Source organism: Schistocerca americana, chromosome 3 (assembly GCF_021461395.2).
Source record: "Schistocerca americana isolate TAMUIC-IGC-003095 chromosome 3, iqSchAmer2.1, whole genome shotgun sequence".
Lineage (NCBI taxonomy): Eukaryota > Metazoa > Arthropoda > Insecta > Orthoptera > Acrididae > Schistocerca > Schistocerca americana.
The window spans coordinates 946,306,715-946,327,803 of NC_060121.1; the positions used below are offsets into that span (position 1 = coordinate 946,306,715).

Consider the following 21,089-nt stretch of genomic DNA (forward strand, 5'->3'; position numbering starts at 1 on the left):
GTCAAAGTGTCTTAGCATAGTATCATAGAATTTGGCCCATTTGTTTTCAGATCCTTCAGTCTGGTAAACCAGATCCCAGTCCTCTGTAGCTAATTTATTTCTTAGGGCAAGGATGTTACCCTCTTTTAGGATTCTTTTATTTGCGGTAACTTTTGTCGTTTTTGGGATGCTTGTGTTTACATACTCTATAAGCTGGCATTTGTGGTCAGAGTAGTGAAAATCCATATTCCAGCACCTAACACTGTCTTTAATATGTTTACATAGTATAACGTAATCAATTCTGCTAGATGTGGACTTTGTTACCCTGGTATCACTATTTACTACATTTACGAGATTATATGAGTTAAGAGTATCTATTAACCTCATATTACACAAACTGGAAGATTTTGCCTCAATATTCAAATCACCAAGTATAGTTAGGTCACTGGGACCACAACGTCCCACTACTCTACTAAATATGGCTATGAAGCTAACTACATCAGCCTTTGGTGGATGATAAATCCCAATAACTTTATGTTTTCTCATAACCTCTCTACAATCTTTGGTGTGGACTTTGATGCCTGTCACTTCAATCAAACCTTCTTTGTTGTACTGGTCTAGATAGTTTAATTTCTTGTACTCAAGATTCTCACTAATGTAAACTGCCACACCACCACCCTTATGTTGCTGTCTACAATAACTATTTGCTAAGGAGTATCCCTCCAGTTTACAGTAAATAATTTCATCAAATTTTAATCCATGCTCAGTTAGCACTACTATATGAGGTGATTGTTCATTTACAAAAACCTGTAATATATTAAGCTTATTTCTAAGGTAGTGTATGTTTAGGTGCATGAGCCTTAGTGGTATTTTTAACTGGTCACTCTGATTATCTTCCTTTAAAATGTACTGAGTTGGTTCACTAACAGTTGGCTTTAAATGTAATAGTTACCCTTTCTGTAATATACTAAGCACTTCACTTGCTCCCTTTGCTTCTGGTACTATGCAGTGATTTTTTTCAGTTTGTGTCATTAAACCTGGATCGTATCTTTGTCCGGTGTTTATATTCCTCTCACTATTGTCACACTGGTATTTAGGATGGACAGTTTTACTTACATCTTTTTCCATGTTCTCTTTCTGCTTACTCGGTACCATAAAAAATCCTCACTTAGTGTAGCAGGTCTCCTAGTCCTCAGGCATCTGTCTTGATTGGAAGGTGCTTCTGCTGTTGATCTTCCAGGCCTCAGGTACCTCTTCTGTGTGGTTTCTGTTGCTGGTGGCTCCTGTGCTCCCCGACTTGGTGACTGCCCTTCTTTGTTAGCTGCTGCAGCTAATGACCTTTGTATATTTTCCTCACATGCATTTTCATTGCCTTGAGGTAGCATTATGGGGTCTGCTGTTCTGGATGCTGTTGCTGATGACTACAGCTCTGCTGATGATTGTGGTGATTCTGCTGCTATTGGTTTATCTGACACTGCTGCTGAGAATATCTGAGCCTTTGCTGCTGCTACTGGTGTTTGTTGTAGCTCTACTGCAGATAATGATGGTTCCACTGTTACAGACAACTCTTGTTTTGGCGGAATTGGGATTGGAGACACTTCCATTACAGATGACTCATTAATAAATTTAAGTATTTTGGCACTAATAATCTTTTTCCCTTTTACGTTCATGTGGAGACCATGTCTTGTGAAGTGCTCTCTGTGAACACTGTTTATCTCTAAAAAAGTCGTATTCTGGAAACCTCGACATATTTTCTCAAATAGCCTGTTTGCTGTAACAATCTCGATGTTTACACACGAGTTTTCCATCAGATCGTGTCTCCTGGGGATGTTAACAATGTAGAAATGCACTCGAGGCATCCTTTTGATTGTTTCCTTTAGGATTCTCGTTGCACGCCAAGTTTCATTACAGTAAACATCATTTGCGCCTCCTATTATGATGCAGCTGTTACCCGTCGTTAATATGTTGTCACTGTTTTTCAGAATTTCGCGTAATGGCGCGCCTGGTTTGATGATGCCTGTTACTTTAAGGTCTGGGTCATTTCTTCTCATAATTTCCGTAACTTCTCTCCCATGACTATCTGCGAAAATATATGTCTGTTGGTCGTATCCTTGCTTATGCATAACGTGGTTGTTTACCTTTTTTTCTTTACGAATATTTACCTTGTGTTTTTCTCCGTTTAATCCACTTGTATATTTTTGTGTGGATAGTTTGTTCATATTTTTATCCATAGATGCACTATTAACACTTTCTTTTCTTGTTTTTAATTCACTTGTGTCTTTTTGAGTGTTCAGTTCGTCTATATTTCTAGTTACAGTCGTACTGTTTACACTTTGTACATTTGGTTGTGCAGACCTACGAATTTTATGGCTAGCATTAATGAGATCTTGTTGCCTTGACGATTCAGATAGTTCCCGTATGATTAGTACCAAATTTTCCATTGTTTTTATATATTTTTTTATAATGTCAAGTTCTTTTTGAAGTTCGTCATGCACACTGTCTTCTATTATGGGTGCTGCATTGCCCAAGTAGATGCCTATGAATTTGTTTGTCAACACAGAAGCACTGTTGAGAAATGAATTTCTTACCTTATCATAGTGAACAGTGCCAGAAACTTGTTTGGAAAAGTGATGGCCTTGCAGGAAATGACAAAAAACATAGTTAAAGACAATGCAGTGTTCCACAATCAAAATGGTGTATGTACCACTGCTGTAAAGACAGTTCAGACTAACATATGGAAGTTAAAATGTTTCACTCTCATGTCAACTTTGACTGAAACAAAGCAGCAACATGTGACTCTGACTGGCATGCTACCAAACACCTGTTTTCATGTTCCTGCTATGTCAGCACTGCTGATCATTTTTAGATCATCCAAGCTGCCACCTGGAAGAAGTGGAGAAAATAAAATAAAAGATGAGGACTATTTGAGGCTCCAACCCAAGAGATGGTTCTTTGCACCGTTGCAAGGCCCATCACATAGTGAATACATAGACAGACTGTTACATGCTTCCACAGCAACAACCGGACTACCGACCTCAAGGTCCTCCCCTTTTATTATGAGAACACAAGAATGGCAAAATCACCCAGGTTTCCATCAAACATTTGCTCCAGGCTGATGACTCTGTGGGCTGAGCAGCCCATCATCACGTTATGCCTATGTTGCATCATACACTGGCCCACCATGCTGCACCATCACCATACAATCATGCACATCCGACACCTACGTTGACTGACACAACTGCTAACAAGGCCACACTGTTGGAGGACCAGCCTCCATGGGCTACTTCCCCAGTTTTTCCTGTTTTACGACAAGTATATATGAAGGCTGGCAGGAGCATACAGCATGAATATTCATTTGTACCAGGATTTCCACTCTCTAGAGGTGGAGGGGGTGGGGTGGGGGGGGGGGGGGGGTGGGGGGGGCTGTGTGCAACACAGTTAGTTAAGGATTGAGACTGTATAAGGAAGTGTGAAATATCTGTGTTGTCTAGCTCACATTTCCTGTGTGACATTGTTTTTCTCACCTGATTAGCTTATGTTTCCTTGTAAAGTCTATCCACATTGTGTGTTATACCTATTTTACTCGTAAGTTAATAAGGTGTGTGAAGCTAATATTGCCTGCACTTTATTGTGGATCAATATTCCCACAACAGTAATATAGAAGCCATATAATCAATATGTGGTTAGCACTGAAACACACAATACTTGAGGGCCTTCTCATTACTTGATCTATTGCTGAAAACTATTCAAATGGCTGTTTGTTTGCCCATTATAATTTTAGGCTTATAGAATTTACAGTCATACATATCCTGTTAGCACTTTGAGATATCATTGTTTGAATAGCAGACATAATCTACATAGTTTATGGAAAATCATTGATGGAGGGTCACTGTGGATATGCATAGCAAATGCTGTTACAGAAACTGTAAGGAATCATGGCATGGAAATCCTTTATCACTATGTACTTCAATGTACACTCACTTGTTGGTGAGAATATCATGGCTTCTTTTCAGCAGAGCAGAGACAGTATTTTCTTAATTAATTAATTACTTCCATATCCTATAAATCATTGGCACAGTTTTTATCATACTTATATGGAATTCATTCATTCATTTGTTTGTTTGTTCATCATGTTCCATAATCCCTTTAAGAATGAGAACTGTCAGGGTCAGCTATACATCAACAAAAAATGAGGAAATCATTGAGACTTAATCTAAGTGCTGTATTAACAATAAGCTGTCACTGCACTGCATAATGCTGTTCACACTTATGCCATCTAAATTTAATCAAGTAAGTTATAAAGAAATCTGATATTTTGAAAAAAAAAAAGAGCTGTGGCCTCCTCAGTTATACTACAGAGTTGCAGTTTATCAGCTTAATTACTTTATTGCAATGGTATTTTTCCAATAAATATGTGTAACTACAACCGTAAATGCAGTGTCCTACTTAGGTGTTTTCCTGCTTGTCATGCATGCATGCTGAGCAATGAATGTTATGAACAAAAGGTATTTTTAACAGAAATAAGAAATTATGGTGCTGAGTGGAAGACCTGAATGTAGGTTGGATTAGCTGAGAGATTACAGATGTGTTGGTGTGCACCTACCAATTGTGAAGACAATGATGTAGAGGATGAGGCAGAAGACAGGCAGCCAGCTGTACTGCTGCCAGTTGGGATCCTCCTTGTTGTAGCAGTATAGCCCGAGCAGTGCCTGCAACATACATGCCACCTCTCAGCCATCTGTGACACTCTCATGCTGTTAACTGCAATTACTACTACTGAATCATTTAGACACTTTTGATTACAGATCACAAATGATAATAGTCACACAGTAGGAGGTACATCAACCACAAACACAAGGCATTCCAATGAGACTGTTTCAACAAAAAATGATCATAGCTATGTTGTGCTATGGTCCATCTCCATAGCTGAGCAGCCACTGTGTCTCACTGCCAGACCTACTAGGAATCTTTTGTTAGCAAGAGGCCAGGAAGAGAGTGCACTGAGTTGTTTAGAGCCTGCTGAGACATTGTTTGAATGATCTAAGTTTATTATCCATCTGAAAGCACAATAACATCATTCATGGCATGAAACCTCATTCAGAGTATGTCTGTTGATTTTTAGTATCTGAAAGTGATCTTTACATGTTTGAAATAGTATAATATGATTCTTTATAAGATTTAGGATCAAGTTGTTGTTTGTGAAGCAGGTTTAAGCCTACCACCCTATTCTACCAGCTGTGTCTGGTACGGATGTGTAGGGGCCTTTTATCAGTATACTTGCATCATCAGCAAACATGGCAGTATTTGAAGAGTCATCCAATTTCCCAGTTAAATCATTTGTGTAGGCAAAAAAAAAAAAAAAAAAAAAAAAAAAAAAAATGGGCACACCATATTTAATATTTCCTCTCTTTGAGTTAAATCTTATTCCTGTCATATAATTTGCTAATATCAAGTTCTGTTTTCTACTGTTAAGATGCAACTTCATACATCCAAGGGTAAGATCATTAATGCTACACCATTTCAGTTTCACTGGCAAAATTTTATGATTTACACAAAGACCTTTGCAAGATCATATAAAGTGATAACAGAGTAATTTTTCTTGTTTTGCTCAACTAAAGCTGAGTACTTGTATCATTTTTGTATTCTTAGTAGAGAAGTCTTTAAGGAAGTGAATCTGAACTGTTGTTAAAAGGATATTCTGAACATAAGAAGCATCAATATTTGCTTATAAGCTATCTTCCCAAGTGTTTTTGAGAACAGAAAGAAGGGAGATAGTGAGATGTAATTTTTCTTTACTCATTTTTTCTTTATTTTTAATTAATATTATCTATGTTAGCATAAACATGTAAATTTTATACGAGTGCAAATTCTGTATATGTGTGCATTATCTAATTTATGTACTATGCCCAGAGAAAACAATACAAAAGTAAAAATCAGAGAAACAAGGCATGGAGTCTGTTGAATGCCAGTGGAGTGAAGGGATGAGCAGTGGCATCTATTGGACTGGTTGGAGGCACAATGTACAAGAAGGATGAAGCTAAGCTACAAAAAAAGATGCTAGGAATTACTTGCTGGTAATTATCATTGTGGAATATGGCAAAAAGTGAATTCAAACAGCTGGACGGAGGAGAGTGGAGTTGAGAGATGAGTAATGGCACTTTTTGACACTGATTTGTGATACGTTGAGTGAGAGAGAGACATAATGTTACAATAGATGGTATTAAAATTAGTCCTCTGTAAAGTGAGCCTATACTATTGAGGTTCTAAGGGTAATAACAAAAGGAATTGCATGTGTATCCAGTATGCTGTACTTAAACAAGAAAGAATGTTACCTGAAGTCACAAATATTTAGAAACTTATTACCCATAATAAACAAACTGGATATCCATGTTTACATGTAAAAGACAATTAGTAGTGTAGTAGCTTTGAGTACAAATTGGCAATTTTGACAATTAGCTCAATGATCTATATGCACTAGGCCCTCAGCACCACCCCACTTGAACTGGCGCATGGCTGTGGTGTATCTATTGTACCCCCAAGTAAGGCTGCATCTGACAGATTTATTTGTATATTTAAATATTTACATTCAATGAATTTCATTGCAAAAAATTTTAGAAACAAACTTTTACACTGAGTATTTACACATTAGAGAAAACATTAATATCCAATGCGCATGCACATCATTTTTTATAACACGAGTGGGTGCATGGTGTTCTTTGTGCACATGTAAAGAATAGCTATCTTCAGGTTACCAGGGTAAATATGTATGAACAAAATCACAGTTTAATCTTTGTTTAATTAAACAATGATAAAATAAACTTATGTTATATGAGCTACATCACTGTTTCATCAAACAATAATAAAATAAACATTTATTATATCACTCTGTTGCTGCATACAAATGTCACCCCACAGTAATGACCCAATCCACCACACCATGAGACCATGAGCAACGCACTGTGCCCCTCCAAAACATTAGAAAAGAAAAGGACCTCTCTCCATATCCCCATGATGCCACAACACTTGCCAATGATGGTCATCCAGGGTGGTAGAGGACCAAAATTCATAACTGAATACAGTGTGATGTCATTCATCAGCAGTCCACACTTCCCATTCATCGCATCACTCCAAACATAGCCATTTGCGTTGTTGCATTAATAGCAGATAATGCATGCAATGGTAATTCCCTAATCCAGCTGTTACTAATCTCCAATCAACAGTGCACGATGACATAGAATGTTACAGGAAGTCTATTACTAGTTCTCAGCTGGCAGGCACAGCTATGAAGATGTTATGATGTGCTTGGTGCACAATACAGTGGTTGATCAGAAGCTTGGCAATAAGTATGCCTGCCCTCATGTTTCCACGCAGTCCAAAATTGGGTCACTGTCACATCTGAATGCCCAACAAATATAGATATTGCATGATTTGACCACCTGACTGAATTGAGACCCTCAATGAGGCACATTGCCTCTTTGTGCCATTCACAGCGATCACTCAATAGCTGATGTCATTCATGTGACTTATATATGCCATCAGGGTTGGTAAGAACACTAAACATGAACAACACAAATGCATTGTGGTGGCCATTCTAACTGCCACAGTGAATTGCAAGTCCAATAAACCTACCAATGGTGTGTAAGTGTATGAAGTTACAATGAAATCTGACAGTGCCTTTGGGAGGTTTACTTTTTTTTGTCATAAAACACTATATGTGAAAAATGCATAATTTTTTTCAATGATAGTACAAACAGTTTTATGCATTAACTATTTTGGACTTTATTTCTGATGCCACGGAGTGGGGAATTAGGTACCCATAACAGTTATGAATTAAAAAGCTTTATACCTAGATATTCAAAACTACACTGTAGTTTCTAAAGTCTAGTTGCAGGTATACCTATTATTAATGTGCAATGAGGCTAAATCTACTATAGTTTTCTCCTATGTGCAAAATATAATGTTGTATATGAAGAAATATGGGACATCTGGTATATTTAACTGATTAGAATAAGGCCTACAAAATATCTTAGTGTTGGAAGTTCCATGCATGCACCTCACGGTCTTCTTCTACCATATTAAAATTTATGATCCCCAAAGAATTATCCTTCAAAAGAATTTCATTTCATAGTTGGCAATGGAAGAAAACATAAAAGGAATTAAGCAATAGCTTTTCAGGAACAAATACATAGTTTATTCAAGAGATAAAAATCATGTGACAACTTTTTAGATAAATATTCTGTATGAGTGTTCCAATTTATGATTCAAATCCAGGTGGGCCTATGTTAAGAAGTGTAATGATACACACCACTACTTCAGGGGAGTATCTGTATGTTGTTCTTCTCGTCACATAATGCTTGAAGCGGAAAGAGGATAGATGTAATGCTCAGATTTTGTCAGGTTTTTATATGCATATGAAACAATGTATTAGGAGACAATGCCTGTCTTCAGCATGGGACAGAGGTCACAGCAATCTAAAAGTGTGCACTGAGAAGAAATGCCTGCTGGTTGCAACAATAGATTCTCTTGTGAGTGCAGCACACCACCGTGTAAGAGTGCCAACATCTCAACACTGCATAACAACAATATAAAAAAGGTTTGCTGCAGAAAAAAGGACTAATTTGGTTGGATGATATGGAAATAGTCATGCGGTAACTTTGTCACAGATGCTGGTTGTTAATACATGGATGATAAGATAGAAGTACTGGTATCAACTGCTTATTTGAAGAGAAATATATTAGCTCATGTTAAAAGTAGTGTTTGTTGATTGTTGTTATTGTTTTATTCAAGAAACAATCGGAAGATCAGAGAACAAGTTCGAGCATTCATTGTGGAAAGTTGTTCAACCAAGAAATTTTAAATGGTTCAATGCTAAAGAAAATATATGGCCAATATGCATCAATTTTGGATACTCTGAAAATAATGATCACAATCTTCTTATAACTGACAGATAATTCATTAGTTTTAATCTACATATTTGACAATTTAGTGTACTCTTTGTTCTGTAGTTTTAGTTTGTTCATATCTTTTCCAGAAATTTTTGTTCATATCTTTTCAGAAATTATGAATGTTATGTCATCTGCATAAAGTGCAGATTTCCAAGGTTTGTTACAGGGCAAGTCATTTACAAATATTATAAATAACTGTTGTCCAAACACTGATCCTTGGGCAACCTCATGAGTAACACTGAGGAAATTCGACATTTCATTGTTGTAATTTATGATTTGTTTACTATTAATGAAGTATGATTCATCGAGGAAGTCTTCCAAGCCTGAACAGTGCATTATCACAGTTTCTCCAGTAATATTTTGTGGTTTACTGAATCAGCTTCAGCAGATACTTTTGATTCAGAAAAGGTTTGCACTAAAGAAATAACATTTTAACAGCTGTGATTGTTAATCTGAATCCCTACTGAGAGTCAAGATTATATTATTTGAAAAATGCAGACGTACTGGTATTTGGTGCTGAGAGTAATATTATGTTGTGTGTGTGTGTGTGTGTGTGTGTGTGTGTGTGTGTGTGTGTGTGTGTGTGTGTGTGTGCAGTGGTCTGGTAGTTGTTTCATGAACCATATCATATTCCAAGCTTTTGGATACAGCTGGGTGTAATCTGTATAGAAATGTAAAACATGAAGGAGTCAGGCAGAATGCCCCTTACCTCCGAGAACGCCATGCCGAATGCAGAGACAGCGAGCAGCACCTTGCGGCCCACACGGTCGGCCAGTGCTGGAGTGGCGAATGATGCCAGCAGCATCACGAAGCCCATGATGGCGTTCCCCTGGAACAGCACACAGTCAGACCAATCAGTGAGAGCTGTCACTCCTTGCAAACTGCATCATGTCTGTCCAGCTGACTCCCCCCCACAGTCATTTTGTCAACACAGGCAGTAGCTAAATGGACTATTTGCATTCAGTGTGTTTTATGGAAGATGCTCGCTATATGTTATTACGTATAATGTAGGATGTGCCAGTATATTAAAATAATAATATTCAGTTAGTAGTCTTGAAGTTTTAATTATCACCTCAAAAAATACACATAGTTAAGTTTTTATTTGTTTGCAAATACATGTTTGCAATCCTGGTTCTGATTGAAATACCTGAAACACACTGCTGTTAGAGGAGCCAAAACAAAATGGCGAAGCCTACTGAAATAGTGGAATGTTATGCAGTAATAAATTTCTGCACGTCAAGTGGAACAACACTGCAACAGTTCATGCTGAGTTAGTGGAAATGTAAGGCAAGAATGCAGTGTTTACATGGGTCAGATATTTCCAGTGTAATCAAACAATCCAGAATAATGAAAAACAAAATGGTCGACCATACCTCTGAAGAACCAGGAGGTGCAGGAGATGTTGACACCCTCATGCTTGAAGACTGGCATAACCCAACTGAAGAAAGTGAAAATCAGTTTTTGCTCCAATTTCAACATCTTCCATGAGACTTTTAACTGTGGAAAAAGTCACCACCTGATGGATTCTGACTGCTCATATCCATTCAAAAAGCCTGCAGAAATAAGGTAGCAGTGGAAATGTAGCTGGCATTAAATTGCAGTGACTTATTTAGCTGGCTAATCGCCATAGATGAGTACTGGATGTATCACTTGAGCCATGGAAACTTGTGCATTCACTACCAACCATAAATCTGAAGACCCAAACATTGTCAAGCAAAGTGAAGCAGAGTGTTTTTTGGGGCTGACATGGTGCAATGCTAACAGATTCTACTCTTAATGGGCTAACCAAAACAGCAGCAAACTACCAAATTCTCCTGATAAGGTTAAGAGAGGATGACAAGATGAAGTGTCAAGTAAACCTGTCCAAGGTTCAGTTTATTCCACAACAGTGCCACATATCATTCTGCCTAGAACACAGTCTCACATGTTGCTTCTTCAGGCCATCAAATTTTGTCTCATATAGCTGTATTTTCTTGGTGTGACACCTAGTGATGTCTTCTTCCTTTCACAGATGAAGAAATCATTGCGTGACAGGCATTTTTAGAAAGATGATGAGGTGAGTTTCGAGGTAGAGTGTCTGTTGTGCATTTAAAATTACTAGACAGTTGGCATGAGTCATTTGGTGCTGCAGTGTTGAAACATTGACTACCACTTAGTTAAAGTCAACATGCAAACACATGCAAACTTCAGAAATGCTGAAATGCTGTAATGCTGTTTGTGTAATATGGAGCAATGTTAGAAGTTGCTGTCATCAGATATGGGCAAGAAGGCAAGTTGCTCTATCAACAGCTGATTTTAAATAACCAGTGATTGAACTGCAGCAGGCAATGTGTTTTGTAGCCCTGAATTAATGCTCATGTCCTAATCTAACCACAACCACTCTGTGCAATGTATTAATGATGTTCCCTTTGCTCGTGGTGATTTAAGCTGACCTGTACTTGCAAACTCTAGCCAGAAAAAAAATCAGTTTCAGCGCTAAAAGTGAACTGCAATCTCACTTTTGCTACATAAGCTGATGTGATAGTGACCAATGAGCACTCCTGGTTGAGACTCATTTATGGGCTGTAGGTGACACAGTAGATTCCAAAAGAAAACAGAATGATAGGAAGAAAAACAAGAGCAAATAAAAAAGTCAATATGATGATGAAAATAATACACAAAATATTTAAAACAACTTTACCACTATGCTATGGTATTTGTTTGGATACTATTGTTTCAGTCATATATACCTAGAACCAGTTGCAGTGACTATTTGCTGCCCTTAAAATGTTTGCTTTCATGCCATGTTGTATGAAGTTTATCTGCTATAAGCTGCTCTCTGTAATGATAATAATAACTGTGTGGCATCTCTGGCGCAGAATGCCCTATCTTTGGCACCTTCCTTCTTTGAACTTGTTCTTGTGTGAACTTTCGGTGTGCACATGTGTAACAGCCATTCTTTGTTATATGTAAGTGTCACCTATAAATGTGTATTCAATATTAAGTGTGGTATCTCTCTATTAATCTTCCATGATAACCACAGTGCTGACCCCGTCACTGTCGTTATCTCATTGAGTATTATTTGTGATTGTTTTCGTCATTCATGAACATCATGTGCCACACTGTATTGTTTCTGCCACAATGGATCTACCAGTGTCTTTCGGTGCAAGTGTAATGGGCACAATCAACTATGCCACTTGCGACTATGAGAGGACAAGTGTACTTCCTTAGAACTTGGTTAAAATTGAACAGTTATTTATGCCCAGCCACGCCTGTGGCCACCTAATCTTACCTCCACTAGTGGGCAGCACAAGAACAGCCACAACGTGGACAGTGCACACCACCTAACCACAATGTGGGTGACCTTCCAGTTAAGGACATTGTGGTTTATCTTTCATGTACATCATTACTTTAGGGATCGCTTGACGTGTCGGCAAAGCTCCAGGACTTAGAATTGAAACATTTCTATGCACGGGGTAGCACATAGCACATTCTAATTTACATAGTGTCACAGCCCCCAACTCCCCCTCCCCCCCCCCCCCCCACCCACCCACCCAGCCACCCACACGCCATTTCAGCGATGCCGGTCGCCTCGACCATGCCATTTTTCACGACTGTCGTTGCACCATGACCGCCTTCCGCTCGCTTTCGTAACAGTGCCGGCCGTTCTACCCGTGCTGGTTACTGGGTCCGCCACACTGTGGCTCCACCATGACTGACACCCGCCCACTGTTGCAACAGCACCGGCTGCTACACATGCATTATTCTTCGTCAGGCTTCACAATTGGACACACCTTGCCAGCTTATACGCCCACTCCCTCTGTATCATGTGCTGCATGCAACCAACATCCCACCCAGACCTCGGGCGACACACTGTCCACCACTACCGCACTTCTGGCATCGGAGGCATCCTGCTCTGACTGCACAGACCTCCATCTGGTGGTGCTGCCTCAACATATGTTACAAGGCAGGTTCCCTAAACTACCTGCATTGCAAAAAGACAACCAAAAAACTTGGTTCACCTTACTGGACCACTTCCTGGTCATCCAAGGCATTTCCAATGACGGTGTCCATTTCGTCTTCCTGGTGAGTCATCTCCACCCCCAAATGGATCTCATCAGTGACTTGATCCTCTCACCGCCTGCCTCACACAAATATTCGACAGCCTAATCACTGCTTATTGAGTGCCCTGTAGGCAGAGGCGGGTGCTCACCTCAGCACCTCAGCTGCCTGTCAGGAGCTGCCACCTAGTGGTCTACAGGATGTACTGCCAGCAGGCTCCCAACAGCCACTACTGACCTCGCCTGAGCAGTGGCCCAATTGGCTATTGGCCCTGCCGAAGTCAGCTGCAAGTCTGTTCTACGCCTGCCCACCAACCAGCCTACCCACTGTGTTGGTTCCATGCTACTTATGGGAACACTGCCCACAACTGCCTTGTGCACTGCGCCTACCCAAACGAGACTGGCAGGCATGTTTACGCACCACATCCTGCCACATACCTTCACGGTACCTATCTTTCGACGCTGCACTACCAGCTTCAGCGACTCGATGATTCTATGCCTCAGATATCTCGACCGGCATCCGCTTTCTCGTCGACAATGGCACCGACATTAGCATTAGCCTGGCCAAGCATGCTGTCAATGTGCTGTCCCCCCCTACCCTCGCCTTTATAGCAGCCAACCTTCCTCCCATTGCGGTCCACGGCTCCATCGAGATGTCGCTTCACCTCTCCCTGATTCACACCTTCTCTTGGACCTTCCACACTGCCGACATGGATGAACCTGTGATTGGGTTGGATTTTCTACACCATTATGGACTTTCACCAGACCTGCAGGCTGCCGCACTCTGCCACATGTATGGCTCTACAGTTCCGTACACACCCAAGTTCAGCACCATTTTGCTCTTCACCTCCTTGGCTACACTTTCCACGTGTGCTTCTCTGGTCAAGTGCATAACCACATGGCTCTCTGATCTGTTGTATGTGCACTCCCAGATCAATGAACTCTGCACCCAGAATGATGACTTATGCACCCACATCACCTCTGCCTCTGCCGAATTGTCACATGCATGGCATTCCATACATCGCTTATCTGCAACCCCTCAGCGAGGCAGTTCAGCGCATGCCGCTAAAGCGTCTTCTCAACCTGCTCCAGTGTTGAACATTCCACTGCCTGCTGTTTCTTTTACATTGCCCTGAATGTATCTCCAAAATGCACCTGCATGCATCTCTTCTGATTCTTCATGCTACTTCACTCCTACATCATGCCTTCCATTGCTGACTGCAGCTGACACCTTGCCTACATCATCCTGGTTCATCAAGATCAGTGAACCGACATTGCCTGTGAGTACCTTCTTGACCCCTCATTTCGACTTCCCTATGTGATTATCAGCCATCAGTATTGGCACTTGCCATAAAATTCGCACCACTGAAGGCCCACCTGTTCATTATAAGGCCAGGCACCTTAACACTTCCAAACTTCTGCACGTCAAGGAAATCATTCTGGATCTGTTGGCTACAGGTGTCCTCCACCCCTCCAATAGCAACTGGTTTTCATCTGTTCGCTGTGTTCCCAAAAAGTATGGCATGTTATCTATGTGTGGGGACAACAGGTCCCTTAATACCCGCACCATTATTGATAACTACCACATTCCACATATCCAAGATTTCATGCAGTTGCTTCATGGTTCTACCTTTTTTTCCGTATTAGATTGTTCCAAAGCATACCACCAGATCCCTATAAATCCACTGGATGTTCTGAAGATGGCCATCATCACACCCTTGAGCCAATTTCAATACTGTTACATGCATTATGGACTGAAAAATGCTGCACAGACATGGCAGTGGTTCATTGATTCCATTTGGCTCCATGTGCCTTTTGCAAATGCTTACTTAGACGATATCCTTATCTATTCTTCCTCCACTAAGGAGCATCAAGTTCGCCTCGATGCAGTCCATTTGGCCATTGCTGACAATGGCGTGGTGATCAGCAGTGATAAATCTCAACTATGTTCCGCATCCGTTACCTTCCCTGTCCATTCTGGCTCTGCCGACGGCCTACAACCGACGAGTTCTCGTGTTTATATCATACATAAATTTCCCCTCCCCGAGGATTATGCTCAGCTTGTTGTTTTCTGGGTATGGCAAACTTTTACCGCCGCCATATTCCTCTAGCTGCCTCCGTACAAATGGCGCTCACCAACACTCTCTCCGGCAAGAGCACTAATGGAGAATGGAAGGTGGAGTGGACCCAACCGATGCCTAACGCTTTTGATAACCTTAAAACTGCCCTCGCCAAAGCCGTCACACTCACCCACCCTGGCCCTGAGGCCCATTGTCTCGATCACGACTGATGCCAGTGACTCAGCTGAGGGCGCCGACTGTCGCACTTGGAGCCACAGGTGCGTTCTGTGCCAGCACGGCAAGGTTGGTAGGCACGCTCAACCTTCTCCAGGCAAATCTAACATCTCAAAGGGACGTTTCCAACACGTCCATATCGACGTCATTGATTCTCTTCCCCTGTGTGAGGACTACAGATATATCTTATCAATCATTGACCGTGTGAATTGCTGGGTCGAGGCTGTCCCCCTTACTGAAATTCACAGCCGAGATCGTCGCCCATTTCTTCATCTCGGCTTGGATTGCTCGCTTTGGCTGTCCCATGTCTCTCATCGCTGACCAGGGACATCAATTTGAGTCTGCTCTCTTTGCACAATTCTATGAACCCCGTGGCGATGCCAAGTTTGATACCGCACCATACCACCTGCAGTTGAACGGCCTCATTGTGTGGTGGCACCACACACTCAAGCCCACCCTAATGTGACACGGAGGCCTCTGGTTGGAGGCCCTCCCACGGGTCCTGCTGGGTATTCGCTCGACTCGTAAAGAAGATCTTAATGCCTCGCTCGCCGAGGTTCTGTACAGCAAGCCTCTCCTTCTCCCCGCCTAGTCCATGGAGGATTCACCTTCTGCCACATCTGATGATCTCCCCACCCTGGTCGAGCATGTCTGCATGTATGTCACACATCTCCACAACCCCCCCCCCCCCTCGTGTTTGTCCACAAGGACCTAGCTACGTGTGACTCTACTACGCTGTGGGACGACACTGTGTGGGCAGTCCTTCAGCCACCCTGTTCAGGCCCTCACCATGAGCTATGTTGCAGTGCCAACACATTCGCCATCCACCTCCACTGATGGCCACAGACAGTCTCAGTTAATAGACTTAAAACAACATGGTCCCTCAACAATGACCTTCCTCCTGATGCAGCCGTCCTGCCTTTCGCCAATTCGTCTCTGCATTCCGTCACCTTTCAAGTGCAGCCATTGGTACTACTGGGTTGCAGCACCACCAACACTGCTGACCTCACTTCCCACCCCAGCCACTGCCTACACCCGCTGTGTTGGCACCAAGATTACGACTTCATCTCGTGAGCCTTCTCTCCACCGTGCTCTGCACTACTGGAGGGTGGGGGGGGGGGGGGGCGGCTTGGGGCGTCTCCGGGGCAGAGTGTCCTATCTTTGGCACCTTCCTTCTTTGGACTTGTTGTTCTTATGTGAACTTTTGGCGCCCACATCTGTAACAGCCATTCTTTGTTATATGTATGAGTGACCAATATATGTGTATTCAATATTAAGTGTATTATCTCTCTTCTAATTTTCCGTGATAACAACAACTGAATATGTGAAACCAAATTGCGTCTTGTGCGAAAGAATCCAGTAGCATTTGGCTATTGGTGAGTATGAAATGTGCCTTATTTCGTTGCCATCCTTTTGTGTGTGTTGTTTTGGGTGTGTTTATCACGTGTGACGAAATGCAACACAAAAGGGCCAGATTCAGGAACCAAACATAACCAGAAAAAGGGCCAGACGAGAAATTGCAAGTGAACTGACTGTTCGTTGTGGCAGTTTGGCAACAGCAAACAGTTTGGGCGTGGCGTTGAGCGCTCTGATTGGAGGAACACACCTCCAAAACGTGAAGCACCAACTATCAAGTAAGTTTGATCAGACTATGGAAATCCTAAGAATTTATTTGCCTAGCGTAATGTTAGTCAGCTGTGAATTTGACTAGTGAGTCATACCAATAAGTCAGCTGTCACCAGCAATCTGAAGTTAATGTTGTCTGTCGTTATCTTAGAAACAATGAATAGAACATTAACTAAGGAACAGCGTGAATTTGTCTTGCAAACTTGATGGAAATATAATCATAATTACAGTGATGTTTGTGGAACATCCAACCTCCTTCTCGAAAAGGTATTCATAAATTTATAGAGACTGGGCCAGTAACGGAGCTTCCCCGCTCAGGTAGACCAAAGGCTGTTACTGCAGAAGAAAATATTTATACAGTCATGCAATGTTTCCACAGTCACCAACAAAACCTGAAAGAAAATCATCTAAGAATAAGGGAGAAGCTAGAATAAGCTTACAAAGCTGAATTTGAGACCATGTACACCTTCTTTACTTGAGGATCTAATGTAGATCTATGTAATTCTGCAAGTTGTGCACAATCCAACAAGAAGCCGATCCCAAATTTTATGAAAGCATTCTCCGGCTTGATGAAGCAACTTTTAAGGTGAATAGCAGATTGAACAGACACAACTGTGTGTGCTGGGATTCCTCAAATAACTATGTGGCGATGGAAATAGAGTTAAACTCTACTGGCAACGATTTTCAGTGGTGGGAATTTTTTAAATGGTACTGTCAATTCCATGAACTACCTAGATATACTATGTGATAGAAAGTATCCGGACACCTGGCTGAAACTGAATTACAAGTTCGTGGCGCCCTCCATCGGTAATGCTGGAATTCAGTATGGAGCTGGCCCACCCTCAGCCTTGATGACAGTTTACACTCTCGCAGGTATGCGTTCGATCAGATGCAGGAAGGCTTCTTGGAGAATAGCAGCCAATACTTCAAGGAGTGCTGCACTGAGGAGAGTTATCGATGTCAGTCGCTGACGCCATGCACGAAGTCGGCGTAAAACATCCAAAGGTGTTCTATAGGATTCACATCAGGACTCTGTGCAGGCCAGTCCATTACAGGGATGTTATTGTCGTGTAACCACTCCATCACAGGCTGTGTATTATGAACAGGTGCTCGATCGTGTTGAGGATGCAATCGCCATCCCCGAATCGTTCTTCAACAGTGGGATGCAAGAAGGTGCTTAAAACATCAATGTAGGTCTGTGCTGTGATAGTGCCACGCAAAACAAATGGGGTGAAACACACGATCACACCATAACACTACTGCCTCCGAATTTTACTGTTGTCAACTACACACGCTGGCAGATGACGTTCACCCGGCGTTCGCCATACCCACACCCTGCCATCGGATCGCCACATTGTGTACCGTGACTCGTCACTCCATTCAACCTTTTTCCATTGTTAAATCATCCAATGTTTATTCTCCTTATACCAAGCGAGGTATCGTCGGGCATTTACCGGCGTGATGTGTGGCTTACGAGCAGTCGCTCGACCACAAAATAGAAGTTTTCTCATCTCCCGCCTAAATATCATAGTGCTTGCAGTGGATCCTGATGCAGTTTGGAATTCCTGTTTGATGGTGTAGATAGATGTCTACCTATTTCACATTACGACCCCCTTCAACTGTCGGCAGTCTCTGTCAGTCAGCAGACGAGGTCAGCCTGTAAGCTTTTGTGCTGTATGTGTCCCTTCACGTTTCCACTTCACTATCACATCGGAAACAATGGACCTAGGGATGTTTAGGAGTGTGGAAATCTCAAGTACAGACGTATGACGTAAGTGACTCCCAATCACCTGACCACGTTCGAAGTCCATGAGTTCCCTGGAGCGCTCCATTCTGCTCTCTCACGATGTCTAATGACTACTGATGTCGCTGATATAGAGTACGTGGCAGGAGGTGGCAGCACACTGCACCTATTACGAAAAAATATGTTTCTGGGGGTGTCCAGATACTTTTGGTCAGATAGTGTAAGCTTCAAAAAGTGTTGTTAGAATTGAAAATAGTCCATTTGTTGAACATCTGGAGGTAGTTAAAGAAAAGTAGATATGGTAACAAGACGAGCACCTCCACATTACAGACCCACTGTGGGAGGCTTTCTGAATGAAATCTTTGATAAATGCATTGGCAGACAAGGTATTATTGATTGGCCACCACGGACCCCAGATATCACAGCCTTGGATTTTTCAGTCTGAAGTGTACTACAAAATGAAATTCATTCTGGCGAGATTCGTGATTCGAGCGTTTGAATGAACGAATCCACTCATAATTTGTAAAAACCTGCAGTCCTAGAAGATTTGTGATAGAATTCCTAAATAGGTGTTGGAATGATGCAGTGTTTGCTCAGAACGGTGTGGAAACTACTTTGAGCATCTTTTGTAGATTTACTGAACTCTATACCTATTTCTGTGTTGTTAATAAATTTGTATTTTCGTTTGGTTAGTATTATTGCACCAAAGGCAGCTTTGACAACTGACTTACGGCCCACCCAGTATAGAGACTGGACTGACAGCATCACAAAGTTTCATGGTTGTAATCGACTTTTTCAAGGTAATAGCTAATTTTTGTTTCTACGTCGTGTAATCGGTATGCCGGCCGAAGTGGCCGTGCGGTTAAAGGCGCTGCAGTCTGGAACCGCAAGACCGCTACGGTCGCAGGTTCGAATCCTGCCTCGGGCATGGATGTTTGTGATGTCCTTAGGTTAGTTAGGTTTAACTAGTTCTAAGTTCTAGGGGACTAATGACCTCAGCAGTTGAGTCCCATAGTGCTCAGAGCCATTTGAACCATTTGTAATCGGTATGTATGCGACAGTATGTGACCTAATATGTTCTAAAACGCCGAGTACAGAAATGGCATTCTCCAATGTTCATACCTCGAGTTGTGCTGGTGATAAAACGGTAGGGTCAAGTGTTCTGGATAGACAGTGGTCTACGGACCATTTGCATACCCAGCAGAAGTATCACTATTCTCCAGTACAGAGTCAAATTATGAATGTTATGTACTTCCTCCTGCTTAGGTAAATGGAGCAAATCGGTTGGTTCCCTGTGCATTTGATGTAGTCTACAGTGGGCTTCATGGAACTTATGAAGGCACCACTAGTTCTTGGGTGGTTCCTCGGAAAACCCCCAGAAAGATGTTTTTTTTTTAACTATATTTTCGCCGTTACCAGCGGACCAAAACCCAGCCCAAGATTACGAGGCAGCTATGAACAGCAAACGGCTGTAGCTTTTATAATGTATTCTTAAGATACTAATCTCAAACAACCTCCACATCTTTATCCGTTTCCTAGATAAAGAGGTTCAACCTTACATACTTGTCCACGTACAATACGAACGTATAATACAGTGTTAGGCGAAAAAGTAGCTTATAAAGCTATGTAACACGGAAAAATTTCCTGTCAAGTGTCTCCGTTATCATGTGAGAACCCCATGTTGTAGCACTGAAGCACGTACAAAATTTTTATGCTCGTAAAATCCGGTCTGAGGAATAAAACAGTTTTGAATTATTTCAGTTCCATATAAGTAGAATATCTAAATTTTTGTGACCAATACGTTTCCTTTCATATGAGTTACACGTCCTGCTCAGCAGGGAAAAGAAGGAAACCAGCAGAAAAATGCTCCTATCAGAGCAAAAAAATGCGGATATGTTCGTGTTTATGTAAAAGACTCTGATTGAAAAGTGGGGTACCAGCTGGCGCATTCTACCTTCCTCATCACCTTCAAAAATGTTCCCAAAAATTTTGGCATGCCGCCATATCTGCAATTTTTATGCTGGGAGAGAAGAAGATGATGGCAGCGGCAAAGAGACAGAAAAGTAATAAGTTCTGGAAGATAGTAGACAGTGGTTGTGTCAAGGAAACAGCGAAGGAGACAATGGCAGTGTAAGAGAAAAAGGGGAACACGGTGGCAGTGAGACATAATTGACAGTGACAGAACTGTGCTAGAAAAAGAGTGAAGGATAATGAAAGACACAGTGTATGGGAATAACAATGAGGAAGAAAGAGAGATACTGACAGGGAGAAAAGACAGCAGAAGTAGGAAGGAAGAAATGAGATACTAGCAGCAAGAGAGAGCAAGAGGGAGACAGTGACAATGAGAGAAGACTGTAGCAGTAGGGCAGGATGGTGGAGACTGTTGCTGTCACATGCGAGATACTGGTAGAGAGACAGAAAGAGAGAATGACAATGAGTAGGGCTGAATGAGTGAGTGAGA

General features: G+C 41.7%; 1 protein-coding gene across 1 annotated transcript in view; it reads right to left on the reverse strand.

Moving 5' to 3' along the window:
• LOC124606567 (facilitated trehalose transporter Tret1-like) overlaps positions 1 to 21,089 on the reverse strand; it is a 166,670-nt gene that overhangs the window by 9,411 nt on the left and 136,170 nt on the right. Inside the window, exons 6-7 of the mRNA XM_047138551.1 lie at positions 9,634 to 9,753; positions 4,583 to 4,688 (exon numbers count right to left, since the gene is read on the reverse strand). Coding sequence (XP_046994507.1) covers positions 4,583 to 4,688; positions 9,634 to 9,753 — 226 coding nt within the window. The remainder of the gene's footprint in view (positions 1 to 4,582; positions 4,689 to 9,633; positions 9,754 to 21,089) is intronic.